Source organism: Zalophus californianus, chromosome X (assembly GCF_009762305.2).
Source record: "Zalophus californianus isolate mZalCal1 chromosome X, mZalCal1.pri.v2, whole genome shotgun sequence".
Lineage (NCBI taxonomy): Eukaryota > Metazoa > Chordata > Mammalia > Carnivora > Otariidae > Zalophus > Zalophus californianus.
Window position 1 is genome coordinate 17,932,440 of NC_045612.1, and position 15,566 is coordinate 17,948,005.

The window sequence follows — 15,566 nt, forward strand, 5'->3', positions numbered from 1 at the left end:
GCTGCTATAAATATTGGGGTGCATGTATCCCTTGGAATTAGTATTTTTGTATTCTTTGGGTAAATACCTAGAAGGATCATGGGGTAGTTCTATTTTTAATTTTTTGAGGAACCTCCATACTGCTTTCCAGGGTGGCTACACCAGTGTGCATTCCCAGCAACAGTGCACAAGGGTTCCCCTTTCTCCGCATCCTCACCAACACCTGTTGTTTCTTGTGTTGTTGATTTTAGCCATTATGACATGTGTGAGGTGATATTGTGGTTTTGATTTGTATTTCCCTGATGATGAGTGATGTTGAGCATCTTTTCGTGTGTCTGTTGGCCAGCTATATATCTTCTTTGGAAAAATATCTATTCATGTCTTCTGCCCATTTTTAAATTGGATTATTTGGTTTTTGGGTGTTGAGCTTGATAAGTTCTTTATATATTTTGGATATTAACCCTTTATCAGATATGTCATTTGCAATTATCTTCTCTCATTCCTTGATTGTTTCCTTCGCTGTGCAGAAGCTTTTTATCTTGATTTAGTTCCAACAGTTTATTTTTGCTTTTGTTCCCCTTGCCTCAGGAGACATATCTAGAAAGAAGTTTCTACCACCAATGTCAAAGAGGTTACTGTGTTTTCCTCTAGGATTTTTATGGTTTCATGTCTCACATTTAGGTCTTTAGTCCATTTGGAGTTTATTTTTGTGTATGGTGTAGGAAAGTGGTCCAGTTTCATTCTTTTACATGTAGCTGTCCAGTTTTCCCAGCACCATTTGTTTAAGAGACTGCCTTCAACAATATCCCCACTGGATATTCTTTCCAACTCTGCAGTGTTCATTAATTTCTCCACTGTTGTGTGTGCTTCTTCATCTACTATAATACCATGCCCCACACGATGCTTTACCGGCCTTTCCATTTCTCTTCTGAAAAACCATAACAAACAATTTTGACTTTTACATAGCTCATAACATCTACTTTTAAATATTTAATTCCTTTTTCTTTAAACTCTGAATAATTGATTTCAAGATGACACTACACCTTAGGTCACACTATAGTGCTATTCTGAAATGTTCTGTTGCATCAGACACAGTAAGATAAATTATTAGTGTCTATACAGCCAAAGGAATGATAGCTTTTTGTCATATTCTTGTTTCTTAATTATGGTTGCAATCTACTGTGTAGGTTCTACCTTTCTATGATTCAGAGAACTCTGATAGGTCAGTTTAACACCTTTTAGCATCTTTAGACCTAGACATTGCAACTAGGGATTGAGCAAGTGAGTCTTCTAATCTCCCTGTTTGAAGCCATTTTTAAATATCAGAAAAATATGTTGTAAATAAATTTTATTAAAATACATAATGACATATAAGTTCTTCAATAATAAGTTCTAGTTAACTTTAAAACTTAGATGATTTTTCAAAAAGTATTTCTAAATATTACAGATATGACTACAGAGTGCATTTACTTCTTTTTTAAAAAGATTTATTTATTTATTTGAGAGAGAGAGAGAGCACAAGCGGGAGGGGTAGGGGGAGAGAGAGAGTCTCAAGCAGACTCTGCGACGAAAGTGGACCTCAGGGCGGGGCTCAATCTCATGACCCCGAGATCACAACCTGAGCGGAAACCAAGAGTCCGATGCTTAACCGACTGCGCCACCCACACGCCCCAAAGTGCATTTACTTCTTATGTTTTCACATAGACACAAAACTTCTAGATTTCAAAGTAACAATTTATTAAATGAGAATGAGATAACAAAGATTATAGTAGGCATCACCTAAGTAGCCAGTAAGAGCACTAAATACTGAGAATAAATTAACCTCTTAAAAGTGCATGTATTTGTCCCCTAAACCAGCTATTTTAGAAACTTTTAGAATGCACAAACACATATTCCAGGGCAAAGATTTCATTACACATTATGTAGCCTCTGGAAAATCCCTTTTTATGTTTCTGAGGGAATAAGAGTGTAAAGGGCAAACAAAGTCTTAGTATTATTATGGAGATAGGTTTGACCTCTAGAACTTCCTGAGATGGTCTCAGAGAACTACAGTTAGAGGGGATGAATCCAGGGGAGGTCAAAACTGGAGCTTGGGAGACCAATTAAGAGGATGTTGGGATGATCTATGTGGCATTGGCTTTCCAATCTGTGTGTGTATCAGAATCCCTTGGAGGGCTTGTTAAACCAGATGGCTGGACCCCACTCCCCACCTTTCTGCTTCAGTAGGTCTAAGGCTGGGCCTTAAAATTTGCATTCGTATGTAACAAGTTCCCAGGTGATACTGATGCTGTTCATTTGGGGTGGCCACACTTTGAGAACCACCACACTGGGGCCTTGCGGCTCATCTCAGAACTTACCCTAGACTTACTGTATGTGAATCTACATGAGTAAGACTCCCGGATGATTTGTATACTTATTGAAGTTTGAGAAGCACTGTTCTAAGAGACAGTTAGTGGTATCCTAAACCTGAGGATGAAGAAAAGCGCACAGGGTTAAAAGTGATTTATAAGAACAGAAAAAGCCCCAAACTTAAATGGCTGGACATAGGGAAATAAGAGAGAGGGTGAAATCAGATATGCTTTGGTTTCAACTGAGTAGATAGGTGATTATTCCTTTCCACTGGGGGAGGGGATGCAAGCAGAGGAGTGCATTTGGAGGAGTGGTATTTGAATTCAGCATTGAATGTTTTGGCTACATGAAGTTCTCTTTTAACCCCCACCATATTGGTCATATTGGCCATATGTGATTAAGAAATACTGCCCTGGGCTCCCAGTCCTGGGAAGGGATTGGTATTGCATAAGAAGTGTGAGGCACACGTGCAGGATTCTATTTTTCAACTCAGAATCCACTTGTGGCAAATATAAATCAGTAAAATGCCAAGTCCCTTCCACAAAAGGGTATTGAAAACCTGTCTCCCGGGGCATCTGGGTGGCTCAGTCATTAAGCATCTGCCTTCAGCTCAGGTCATGATCCCAGGGTCCTGGGATCGAGCCCCACATGGGGTTCCCTGCTCCGCGGGAAGCCTGCTTCTCCCTCTCCCACTCCCCCTGCTTGTGTTCCCTCTCTTGCTATATCTTTCTCTGTCAAATAAATAAATAAAATCTTTAAAAAAAGAAAAAAGAAAGAAAACCTGTTTCCCAGCCCCATAGCATCCATCGCCATGCAAGTTAGAGACAGCAGATAACCAGCAAAGATGATTTGCCACCAAATGATTACCAAATCAGTAATCGGGGCCCTGAAGAACAGAAGGGGATAGTCTAGGTATCCCAGAGCAAAGACAAGAGACTGTGTGATGGATGCGCAAACAACGCCGGCAGACTCACTGTGCTTCCCGTTCAGAGTGGGGACCCAATCTCATCAAACCTTTTTGCTGCCTTCCAAAAGTCCCCAGTTGAAGGTCTCCTCCAAGTATTACTTACAGCTAGCAATGTACGTGACCAGCGGAGCCAGGATGCTGACACTCACGGCAAGCTGCAGAAGGTGAGCAGTCCCCACTTACAGGATGAATGAGCCAGATTTCTGTCTGGATGTGGCCGACTTTGCACATTCACCCCCTAGTTTCTTTGCTCCTCACACAGCTGCTAGGCATGGCAGGCAGTGTTATTTCCACTCTGCAGACGAGAAAGCTGAAGGAAATTAAAGGACTTGTGTAGAGTCACTGAAACAGGAAGAGAATGGGACTAGAACCCAGGTCTCCTGACTCCAAATCGTGTGCTCTTTTCGCTATAGTATAATGCTGTAGTTCCACTGAACAGCAGACTGATCTGCAGGACAAGTTCCCCTTTTTTAGATTCCAGTTTATTTCAAGAGATGACTTCAGGGACGCCTGGGTGGCTCAGTCAGTTAAGCATCTGCCTTCGGCTCAGGTCATGATCCCAGGGTCCTGGGATCGAGTCCCACATCGGGCTCCTTGCTCAGCAGGGAGCCTGCTTCTCCCTCTGCCTGCCACTCCCCCTGCTTGTGTTTTCTCTCTCTCTGACAAATAAATAAATAAATAAAATCTTTAAAGAAAAAATAGATGACTTGAATGGAAGGTTCACACAATGACACCTGATTTCCTAAAATAGCGTGATTCATAATGCATTATAGTTTATTAGCGACTTTCATTTTAATGGTCAAGCAATTAATGATGAGTCACAGCCAAATGTCTGTGACAGGAAAAAAAAAAAACGCTTACATTGTCACCAGGTCTGTTCATTATCCTCTGTGCCCTATATCCAGATCAATCAATAGTTAATTAATAATGATGTGCTTCCTGAAGTACAAGGTTATAAATTAACTTAATGCTCATATGCATATTTTTTGTAGGAAAAATGAGTGGAAAATGCCTGCCATGCCCATCTCATTGTAAGAAAATGTATGTAATGATTACAAGCATATAATAAGAATGGTTTGCCCAGCCAAATGTTTGTTCATTTCTGTTAATCAGTATTCATTTGAGCTACTTTCATGCAGTTTGTGGAAGCAGTGCAATCAGTTGAGTAGTGTGGCAGATTTAAATCAGTAATAAAAGCCCTGGGGAAATTAACAAGACAAAACATTAACCACAGACTAAACATTAACATATATTAGCATTTTTATTATACCTGTAGAATTGTTAAATGAGCATGGTTACCACTATTAAAAAGTTTATGTTGTAGATCACATAATTTCAATATATGTTTTGTTTTAAAACTTTTAAGATTTAATTAAATGAAACTGAACAACAGAGTAATAGACAATTCAACAGAATGAACTGAAGTTCGTCATTTTATTTCCGCTGGAAACCTACGGGATTCCCATCCCACCCTATCCCCTAGCCCCCAAGGTATCCTAAAACAAATGCCACAGGTAATACTCCTCCAGAGCGGACCACGGGATCAGAGTTGGTATTTAAATTGCATAACCGTAGAGGAAGTTTCATGTTTAATTCTTCAGGGTTCTGATGAATCCACTGACGACCCCAAACTAAATTTACACCAATTATTTAGCAACCGTTCTCAGAAAAGCACTCTTTGGGGCCACGGTAATCCACTGGATTCTAGCAGAAAAGTTATTCTGTAATTAAATAAAACTGCAGAGATCCTCTAGAGCTCCTCAAGTCTTGGTGACCTCGGGAACAGCTCTTGAGAGGGAAGGAGATATGCTGATCACCTAGTACCATTCTGTGAGACCTCCATCTTCTTCCTCAAAGGCTGTCGAGTTTCCCAGGCAGTAGGAGGTGTCTGTGGCTCTTCTACAGACTCACTAATGGGAACTTCTCTCTTTCTGTTTCTGTTTCTCCCTCCCCTTCCTCCTCTTGTTATGGGCCATGTAAGTTAAAACACACACACACACACACACACACACACACACACACACACACACACACACCTCTTACTTATTTCTTGAGAAAGAAAACATTGGTGTGCCTGGTTGGCTCAGTCAGTAGAACCTGCAACTCTTGATCTTAGGGTTGTGAATTCAAGCCCCACGTTGGGCATAGAGTTTACTTCCTGAAAAAAAAAAAGAAAAAATGTAAAGCCTTTCCTTCATCTGTTTTTATTTTTTTTTAATCTGGTTTTTTAAAACCAAGCACAAAAATAGATCTGTAGGGCTAGTTAAGAGTGGGAGAGAGTCAGAGATACTCTTTAATGTATTTGCATCTCTTCCCCCATTTTCTCATCTTTTAGGCTATTGGAGCTAAAGGCTTAAAATTGTTGCATTTTTGGTAGCCCTAGGATCAACCAGGAATCTCCAGTTGGGGAAAACTATAAAGAATATAGTCGGGCCAGACATCAGACTAGACCTGGGTTAAATCGTAGGAATTACAGATTTTGTAGCCACTGCAAGAATCTGGCTTCAGCAGTCAGTCAAGGTCCAGGGACAGCCTGCAGCAAGCCACCTCGCCCACAGAACCGGACATCCAGTGCTTTAGGATGATTACTAATCCACTCTTACCTGGCAGGCCAAAGAGTTTAAATCACCCCACTAGAAACACTGCCTGAAACTTTGGTTAGAATTGGATGTCCGTTTTTGGCTTATCTTTAATAACTAACCCTTCTTTAAAGTATGTTTTTTAATCCTTCATAATAATTGGTCTCCTCCAGTTATGGACAGGATGTCCACAGGACTGCAAAGCTGGGCCACTCTCAATACTGGGAAGCCCAGAGCCTAGTGTCTTGATTTCTTGTCAAGAAATCACTGGCATGGGGGAAAAATCAAAACCAAAAACTCAGGGCACCTGGCAGGCTCAGGTCGTGGAGCGGGTGACTCTTGATCTCAGGGTTGTAAGTTAGAGCCCCACGTTGTGTGTAGAGATTATTTAAAAATAAAATCTTTAAAAAATAAGCTTGGGTTTTGGAGTAAGCAGATGTGCGTTCAAGTCCTAGCTCTGCCATCATGCTTCAGTTCCTTAACCATTGTGAGCCTCAGGTTCCTTATCTCTAAAATGGGGTCAACAATACCAGGTCCGTATGCCTCAGAGGGTTGTAGAACTCATCATCAAGAACAGAGAATGGCTAGAGAAGTTATTAGTAAGGCAGGAGGCTGGAATCAGCTATTATGTTACAAATGCGAAGTATTAGTATTATTGAGAAACTTGCAACATAGACTTTCTCTGCTCACTCACTCAAAGGGAGAGATCAAGTCTGAGTTTTTTGGTCGCCTGAGAGTTTCCAGAACCAACATCAAATGGGGCCTGAGAATCAGTATAGTTATATTTTAACCAATGGGGTATCTGCATTTCTTGACATGTCAGTTATGGGGTGCCTATGTGAACTGCCTCAAACCAAATGCTTTGCATGGTTTCAAAATCTTTGGTAACATATTCTACTTGAAAAGTCATTTTCAGGGGCACCTGGGTGGCTCAGTCGGTTGAGTATTGGCTCTTTATTTTAGCTCAGGTCATGATCTCAGGGTCATAGGATCAAGCCCGGAGCGGGGCTCTATGCTCAGTGGGGAGTCTGCTTGTCCCTTTTCCTCTGCTCCTCTCCCCGCTCTTTCTCTCACTCTCAAATAAATAAAATCTTTTTTTTAAAAGTCATTTTCACCTTTTTCTTTTTCAGAGGAGTTCAGAATCAAATACGGCACTTCACATATTGTATCTTCCTTTTTTGCATGAGACCCGAGTGACAGGTGGAGTGAAGCTGTGGGACCAGGTCAAAAGGAAGGCTTGTTATGGGTGACAGGTAGAAATGGGGTTGTAGGCCAGGTCTCTTGAGGCCAAGTCTCCTGGGCTTTTCACCATACATTGCTGCCCTAGTGGTGTAGTCTCCTCATGCATGTACAAAGCCAGTTCTCAGGACCCTGCTTAGAAAAGAATCCTAGGGTTGCTAGGATGACCTTCTGACCATGGGTATGGTCAGAAGTCCTGCCTTCGTCTTCTTCTTTTTTTTTTTTTTTAAGATTTATTTATTTATTTGAGAGAGAGAAAGCACACGGTAGGGAAGGGCAGAGGGAGAGGAGAGAAAATCCCAAGCAGACTCCACCGCTGAGCACAGAGCCTGATGTGGGGCTCAATCCCATGACCCTGAGATTGTGACCTTAGCCAAAACCAAGAGTCAGGTGCCCAACCGACTGCACCCACCCCCCAGGCACCCCGAGGCCCTGCCTTTTTAGGTTTCAAGTCTTGTAGCACCTCAGAGCACCGTTGCTTTCCCTGCCATAGGTTCTGGCACATGAATAAAGGCACCGTTAGGAATCACAGTTCGTGGAAAATGAAAGTATTTTCTATTCCAGGTCTACTGATAGAGACACTCGCCTGTCTAATAAATCCACTGGCACTAACTAAATTTCAAGATAGCAGCACCCTTGACCAGGTACATTAGTCAGTGGGAGGAAATTGGATTGCAGTTGTTGTTTAAGAGTCCCAAACTCTTGGGCAGGACTTGGAGTTCTAAAATGCCACTCGAAAGGCTGGTGCTTCTTCTTCAGCAAGTGCGGCTGTAGAGTGAGACCCAGGCCTCCAGGCGTTGCCTGATGTTGCCCGAGTGTAAAGCTGAAAGGACCTCTTTAATGTGAATACTGCGTTTCTTTGTAAATTATGTTTTCTTTTTGTGGCCACCTCTCAAAATGAGCTCATAATATTCACCTACAGCTCAGACAATGTGGAGGTAAAAGATGTGGAGAGAAGAGCCCCAAGGGGGGAGGGTCTACATTTGACAAATGCTTTGTATATGTGAAAAATTTGCTTCATGGTAGATTTGTGGAAGAAAATGCAGCCCATCTGATAAGATGTGGCAGATTTCAGATGGGAGTGGGTTGGGGACATTGGCAGGACACCATTGTTTGCCCCTTACCCCACACGGAGCCTTGGGGAGTCTGCCTGATAATGCCACATTGGGTGGCTTGGGAAGAAAAGTCACACTGGCTACATTCTCATTTGTTCTTAACCTTCCTTCTTTTGCCTCGCTGCACCCCCTTTCCAGTAAGGTGAGGGGGGTTAGAAACTTTAAAGTCTTGCTGTGGCCCAATTAGCATTCACAGATACAAAGGGCAGACTTTCAATGGGGAGGCAGGTTTCACAGCTGTGGCTTGTGAGTAGACAAGCTACCACGAAAGATGTGTGAACGATTTTGATTTTGGTGCTGGCTTTGGAACAGGTGTCGGTCAAGAGAGTGTGTCTCGTGCTCCTGAATGTGCCAAGAATACTTTGATCCTGGTGAAATAGATTCTCACACTGATGTATGTTCACGGAGTAATAAATAGAGATTTATGGAGCGGAGATCAAGGTTTGGTTCCACAAATGTTCCCCGGCTGTGTGACAAAGTAAACATGTATATGTCTATGAACATAATTTTAGGATGCACGGTCTGCCCTCAGTTATTTGTATCTGCCTTGTAAACTTTGGAAGTGATTGGAACCAAACTCCCCAGTCCAGCCAGGCAGTCCCCTCGCCTAAAGCACCGTCAATTCGGGTAAACTCAGAGAATACAGATTCTTTATTTGAAGTTAATATCTTCCCGAGTCAAATAGCATTTCATAAACACATCTGCAAAATTCAGTATCCTACATTTCACAGGCAAGCGGAATATTTCAAAATGTCTGCACCTCTCATTTCCTTCCTGTTAAGATCTACTACTGAGAATAGCTGGTCTGAATATCAGACTATAGGCGCTGTCTTTCATCAGTGGATATGATGCCACTACTGACTTAAGATTCTTTTTTTTCTAATTCAAGAATTGATTTATATATGGAAAACGTGCCAAAGCTATACAAGCCAAATGCCATTTTTGCTTTTAGAAAGACATAGATAGCTTCCTAAATGTGATGGGGGCCATCTTGAGAAATCCAGAAACGGATGACCACATGCAGCCCGTGGCCTGTCAGTAAAATGGCGTGCCAGGCCTGACACTAGGAGTTTCCTTCCATTCATTTCAATTAATTTGCCTTTACTGAGTGCCTAACAGCATGCAAAATTCAGTCTGAATTCCATGGAGGTACAGAAGTACCAAAGATAGAACCTCTGTCTTCACCAGGTATTTCTAATATTTTTCCTAAAGTATACAATCTATATATTCACCTTGGCTATGTTGGCTATGTTTTTGAGGACTGGGAGTTCCTTTTTTAAAAAAAGAGAGGGAGAGGGAGAGAGAGTATAAGTAACTGGAAACCAAGCATCGTCCTCTAGGGAGGTGATATTGTGTAAGCTTTGAAGTCAGACAATGAATCCACTGTGTATTTACCACAGGCAAGTAACAACCTCCCCAAACCTCAGTTTCTTCACCTCTAAAATGGGGGTGATAACATTTAGCTTAGTGTCTGGCATAAGGGAGACGTGTTAATACACACTTCTTTTTTTTTTTAAGATTTTATTTGTTTATTAGAGAGAGAGAATGAGAGAGAGAGAGAGAGAGCACATGAGAGAGGGGAGAGTCAGAGGAGGAAGCAGACTCCCCGCCGAGCAGGGAGCCCGATGCAGGACTTGATCCTGGGACTCCAGGATCATGACCTGAGCCGAAGGCGGTCGCTTAACCAACTGAGCCACCCAGGCGCCCCCATACTTTTTCATATAGAAGTTCATTTTAGGCTTTTGTCTGAAAGCGCAAAAATAGAAACCTACAATAATTGAACCACATCATTTAGAATTGAGATAAGAAAGCTGATGCCATCTTTTAATCATTGAGTGTCAAAGAACTAAGCTTTCAAGGGAGGCATCCAACAAGTACTTTTGAATGAACAAGTGAAGGGACAGAGAAAGGAAGGAAGGAACAGAAGAGGAAGGAAGGGTGGAGGGGGGGAAAGAGCGAGGGAGGAGAGGAGATAGGCTTTCTTGAGCACCTGTGTTCTTTAGTACTCTCGGCCCTGGCCTTATTCAATGATAACGTGATTCAGAGCTGACCACACTGGCGATTGATTCGTTGGCTTGCCTTCTTCCTTCCCTTGGGCGTTTTTACGAAAGCCAGATGAGCAATTACATTGGCATTTTTCAGAGTACTCTACCCTGGGTCTTCTGACAGAACTCTCTGCATGGGAGGCTGCTCTATTAACAGGCTACTCTCCACATCTCTCACACCCCCTCACCTCCTGCACAGGTTCTTTCTAAACTTTGTAATTCCCATTTGCGAACTTCTTCATTCGTATAAATACCAAGGGCCATTGACAGGTATCAATAGCCTAAGTCTTTTGTAGAGGGTCCTCTCAAATGTGCAGTTCACTATAGAGGAAAAGCATTTTTCATCTTAGGAAACCTTTGAATAGGCTGTGCTCAGAGCCCCCTCCTCCCCCTCCGCCAGTCTTCAGCCTTCTTTTTCACAGATGGCTCTTTGCCTTAGAAGCCTATCACCTTTTTCGACTCCAGTAATAGCTTCGTTCTGCTCTTTAAAAAGAAATTGGGGGAAGACATTGAAGTGCATTTCAGAATTTGTTTCTACTATCATATCTGTGAAAGTATCATATAATTATATTACATTTCTTTTTCAGATTGGCAAGTTATGCGCCCAGTCTCAACAACGCCAATATAGATCTGCTTATTATCCTGAAGATCTGTTTATTGACAAGAAGGTATTAAAAGTTGCTCATGTAGAACATGAAGAAACCTTATCCAGCCGAAGGAGGTGAGAGGGTTTTTTTTCTCTATTTCAGCGTACAATTAGCAATTGTGTTGTGAGGTCAAAAACCTTTGGAGTGAAGCTTCTTAAACACACGTTATTTTGTTCTTTTGAGTAGAGTTTGATTAAATTCTATCATTTGTCAATGCCAGAGAAGAAAGATACCATATTATATCTAAGCCATATTTAAATGTAAAGTTACCCTATGTAGATATCCAGCAGAGCAAAACAAGGTGGAATGGATTTCTCTATTCAAGATATTTATTGATTAAACAAAACGTTTTCTGCTTGTGATCTGGTCTCACAGCTTTATGGCTTCGCTTGTGGCTTTCCCATTATTAACAGTCCAGGTCAAGTTCACCAGAGAGAAACTGGCAAGACACACTCATGTATATACACATACTGCACATTCTATACACTCTTGTAAGTATATAAAATGAAGGATTCAGTTTCTGTTTCTTAAGACAGCAGTCAGGGGACTAAATTGAAGTTTGTTTCTGATTCTCTTCATTCCTCCTCCCCTCATCCGGATGACTTCTTCCCCTGTTCTAGCTTCATGGTTACAAATAAGGAATAGACATTGGATGGGAATCCCAACACAAATCTGGGAGAGGTGCCTTCCCAAAAGGACTGCACCTGTCCCCAAGCCTGCCACTGGCTCAAGAATAGCCAGACATGAGCTCTGCTTCCTGATGACTTTGAGGGAATTGGGAGAGACTGGCCTATAGATGGAAAATTAAGAGATGAAATCAGCAACATCTCAGATGTAGGCTACATTATGCCATTCATATCCACTTACTTTTGCAGTGATAACTCTTAGTCATATATGATCCAGTTTGGAGTGAGAGAAGGCAGTAAGGGTGCTTGAGAGATAATCCTCCAAAGAAGCATTTCAGGAAGTTCCATTTTCTTCTCTTTTGTTGACTTCCAACCGAATGGATTTCTAGTTTTCCTGTAGCAACAGTTTTAAAGTGTGACTCAAGCACCCAGGAAGTCCCAGAGACCCTTTTCAGGGGAGTCTGTGAGATGCTCCTTTTGCTAACTACATATCCATGTGAACCTGGGTTTTGTTTATATACTTCAACCAAAACAACACATTGCAACAGATTGAATGCAGAAGCCAATGGGAGAATTCAGCTGTCTCCTAATACGCCAGGCTAAAGATAGTTTCTAAAAAGGCAAAACCAATATCACTTTCTCACTATTTTTTTCATAAAAATAGTATTTATGTTAACACATAATGGCTCATTGTTAGTTTAAAATTAATAAATAAATATTTTTTCCCTGAGTTTTAATTTCTAAAACTGAAAGTATCAAAAGATACATATCGTACGAACAAATCTCTTTGGCACCCTCATTCATTTTTAAGAGTGTAAAGGAGTTATATTATTTCTCCACTGCTACATAACAAATTACCCCAAAACACAGTGATTCAGAACGACCAACATTTATTATCTTACAGTTTCTGTCAGGAATTTGAGAACAGCTTAGCTGGGTGGTTGTCAGTCTCTAAAGAAATTTTGGTCAGTTTCTGGGGCTGTAGTCATATGAAGTGTAGATCTAAAGTGGCTCACTTAGCAAGTTAGTGCTGGTTTTTGAAAGGAGGCCTCGGTCCCTCACCACATGGACCTCGTGAGTGTCCCCGCAGCATGGTTGCTGGCTTCCCCAGTAAAACGCAATCCATGGAAGAGAGCAAGGAGCAAGCTGTGATATCTTTTCTGACCTAGTCTGGGAAGTGACATACTGTCAATTCTGGCATCGGTTTGTTAGAAGTGAGTTCCCAATTCTAGTCCACACTCAAGGGGAGGGAAATTAAATTCCACTTCTTGAAGGAAGGAGTATCAAAGAATTTGTGGACATATTTACAAATTGCCACAGGGGTCCTGGCACCAAAATATTTGAGACCCATTTCCCTATAATATAAGGGAACTTTGGGAAGTTTCTGTCATTCTGGGAAGACAAAATTTGGTCATTTTTCCAGACCTCCTTTAACCCCTGACTTTCCTTTGTCTGTTGTTTTCCATTGCTTTCACACTTTGCCCAAACCACCTGAGAAATTAACCTGTCATTGATCTTTAACTAAGGGAAACCCCTTGCATATTGGGCTGAAGTGAATGATTTATATTTATATTGTATTATTATAATATATATTACATATTAATGTTATATTAATAATGAATCGATATATAATTACTAATATATTAATATTTAAAATTATATAAATATAATATAAATTATATGGTTGTATATAATTTATAATTATATTATTTATAAATAACATACAAAAATAAAATACAATGTAAATGTGTTGTATTATATTATACTACATAATTATTAGTTTAAAATTAATAAGAGGGGCACCTGGCTGGCTCAGTCAGTGGAGCATGCAACTCTTGATCTCAGGGTTGTGAGCTCGAGCCCCACACTGGGTGTAGTGATTATTTAAAAATAAAATCGTAAACAATTTTGTTAAAATAAAATTAAATTAATAAATGGAATTTTAAATTATAAATGACATTTATATGTTATAAATGTAATATAATGTAATATATTTATATAATATTGTACAATAATATGTATTTTCATATATGTGGCTTTAGCCAACTCAGCAGACATTTAGGAAATACCTATTATGTGCCAGAATGTGTGCAGAGCATCAAAAATCAAGACACAATCTCAGCTCTCCAAAGCAGTCTGATGTGGAAATAGACTTAAATGCAAATAATTCCAAAATGGTTTTATAAGTGCAAAAGATGTCCAGAGTCTATCCCTAGAGGCAGCCTACAGGAAAAGTGAGAGCCTCTGCCCAGGGAGTTATAGAGGGCCTTCACGGAGGAGGTGGTATATGAATTGGTCACAGAATCATAGGCAGAGTTTGTTCAGATGAAACACACCAGCCCAGGCCCATTTTGAGACCACCCATTTATGAGTAAGTAGGAGGCCCTACTTTATCCAGGCCCTGCTGCCATGGCCTCTGTCTGGGGCTCTTGTGGGACCCATGCCCTGTTGCCTGACTGGGGAGGGCTCTGTGATGTTGATTCCTCCAAGGAAAAAAGAAATTGATGAGCGGGTTCTTGGCTGGGCACCCAGATTTGGCACTTGGTCTAGATGAGTTTCTGAACTTGTTGCTAAGCACAAAAGGAAAGAAAACATAATAAGAAAAACTACGTAGCCTGTTGGCTTGAGTAAGCGGTGGTCAGGCAGGACTCCTTTGGGTGTTGGGAACACGAGCCTACCCCATGATGCTTCCCATCTCTTGCAAACTGAAACATTAGAGTCCAAGGCCAGAGCCTTTCCTCCTGAATTCTCTTGAAGAATCAGAAAGCAAAACAACAGGAGAGTGTCTGATTTCAGTTAACTCCCTCCAATAGGCATTGTAAACCCTCTTAGGGAGAGGGGAGACTTGGGGATTAAGATGATCTCTTGCTGCATGCCCCGGCCCCTGCAATCTGATGTTATTAGCAGGACTTGCTTTGGCAGAGTGTCAGTACCTCTATAAATTTCTCGGTATGTCCTGCACAGCACTTCACACTGTCCAGAAAAATACATGTGCCTCCAGCACCCCTCACACCCATGCCCAAGCTCCATCCTCCGTGGTTAAAAATATGATAATTGGAAAGGAACCCTATTGTAGCTTTCTGTCTGTGGAGGTTGGGAGCAAGCTGTCTGAATCTGATTATGAGTTGAAAAGCCCTTTGCCTTATTAAAATAACGACACACAAAGAAATGCAGTATTCCTTTGGTAGCATTCAGAAGTCATCTGTTTGTTTTGTCTGCCCCCAACTGGGTAGTTTGCAACACACAACTAATCTTAGAAATAGCTTAGTCCAATTTAAAGGCAATTTAATACTCAACTGGTGGCCTGCAAATGGGATTCAGCGTTCCGTTAAGGTAGAAATATTGAAAATATCTGTCATCGAATTTAAAACAGGGCAGGACAAGACGCACAAGTTAAGCAACCCGAAAAGAAGCAATGCGATTTCCGTAGCCCTTGCCAGCCCTAATATCTTCAGCCCTTCTCAGTAGCAGCCTCTCCCTCCTTGGGCCTCCTGAATGTCTCCTTCACTGCTTCCCATATGATGCTGTCTACCATGTCATTTGCGCACCGCCCCCCCCCCCCGCCCCGCAAAGTTTGGTGGACTGCGTGAGCACTCTGTCCTTTTTCTAAGCCCCGCATTTCAGTTGAATAGTCCATCATGGCCCAACTGCTAACGTGTGAGAAAGTGGCACAGTCCCTCCGCCTGCATCTCTGTAACCCCACCCTTCCCCTTCCTGCGCTGCCCCTCCTCCCCTCCCCCTCTGACTTGGTCTACAGGGGCGATGGATTAGGCGACACTAGTAAATGACCTAGAAAGAAAAGAACAAAAGCCGATCTCAGTTCCCTGGTCCCAAATCAATGCTCACTCCCACTCCCTCTCAGACTGCTGCTCTGGTTGGGCTAGGCAGCTTTGTAAGCTCAGTGGTGCCTTCCACCCTCCGAACAAAACAACAAAGTATGTCCTGAGTGAATCAACGAGTTTTGAGTCTGGTACAAGTCATTCTGCCCTAAATAGGACGCTACTTCTTTCATCATTTGTC

At 41.6% G+C, this 15,566-nt stretch overlaps 1 protein-coding gene across 1 annotated transcript in view; it reads left to right on the forward strand.

The window, feature by feature from the left end:
- The window catches only part of GPC3 (glypican 3), a 403,498-nt gene that overhangs the window by 255,315 nt on the left and 132,617 nt on the right, over positions 1-15,566 (forward strand). Inside the window, exon 4 of the mRNA XM_027608126.2 lies at positions 10,861-10,994. Within this exon, the coding sequence (XP_027463927.1) occupies positions 10,861-10,994 (134 nt within the window). The remainder of the gene's footprint in view (positions 1-10,860; positions 10,995-15,566) is intronic.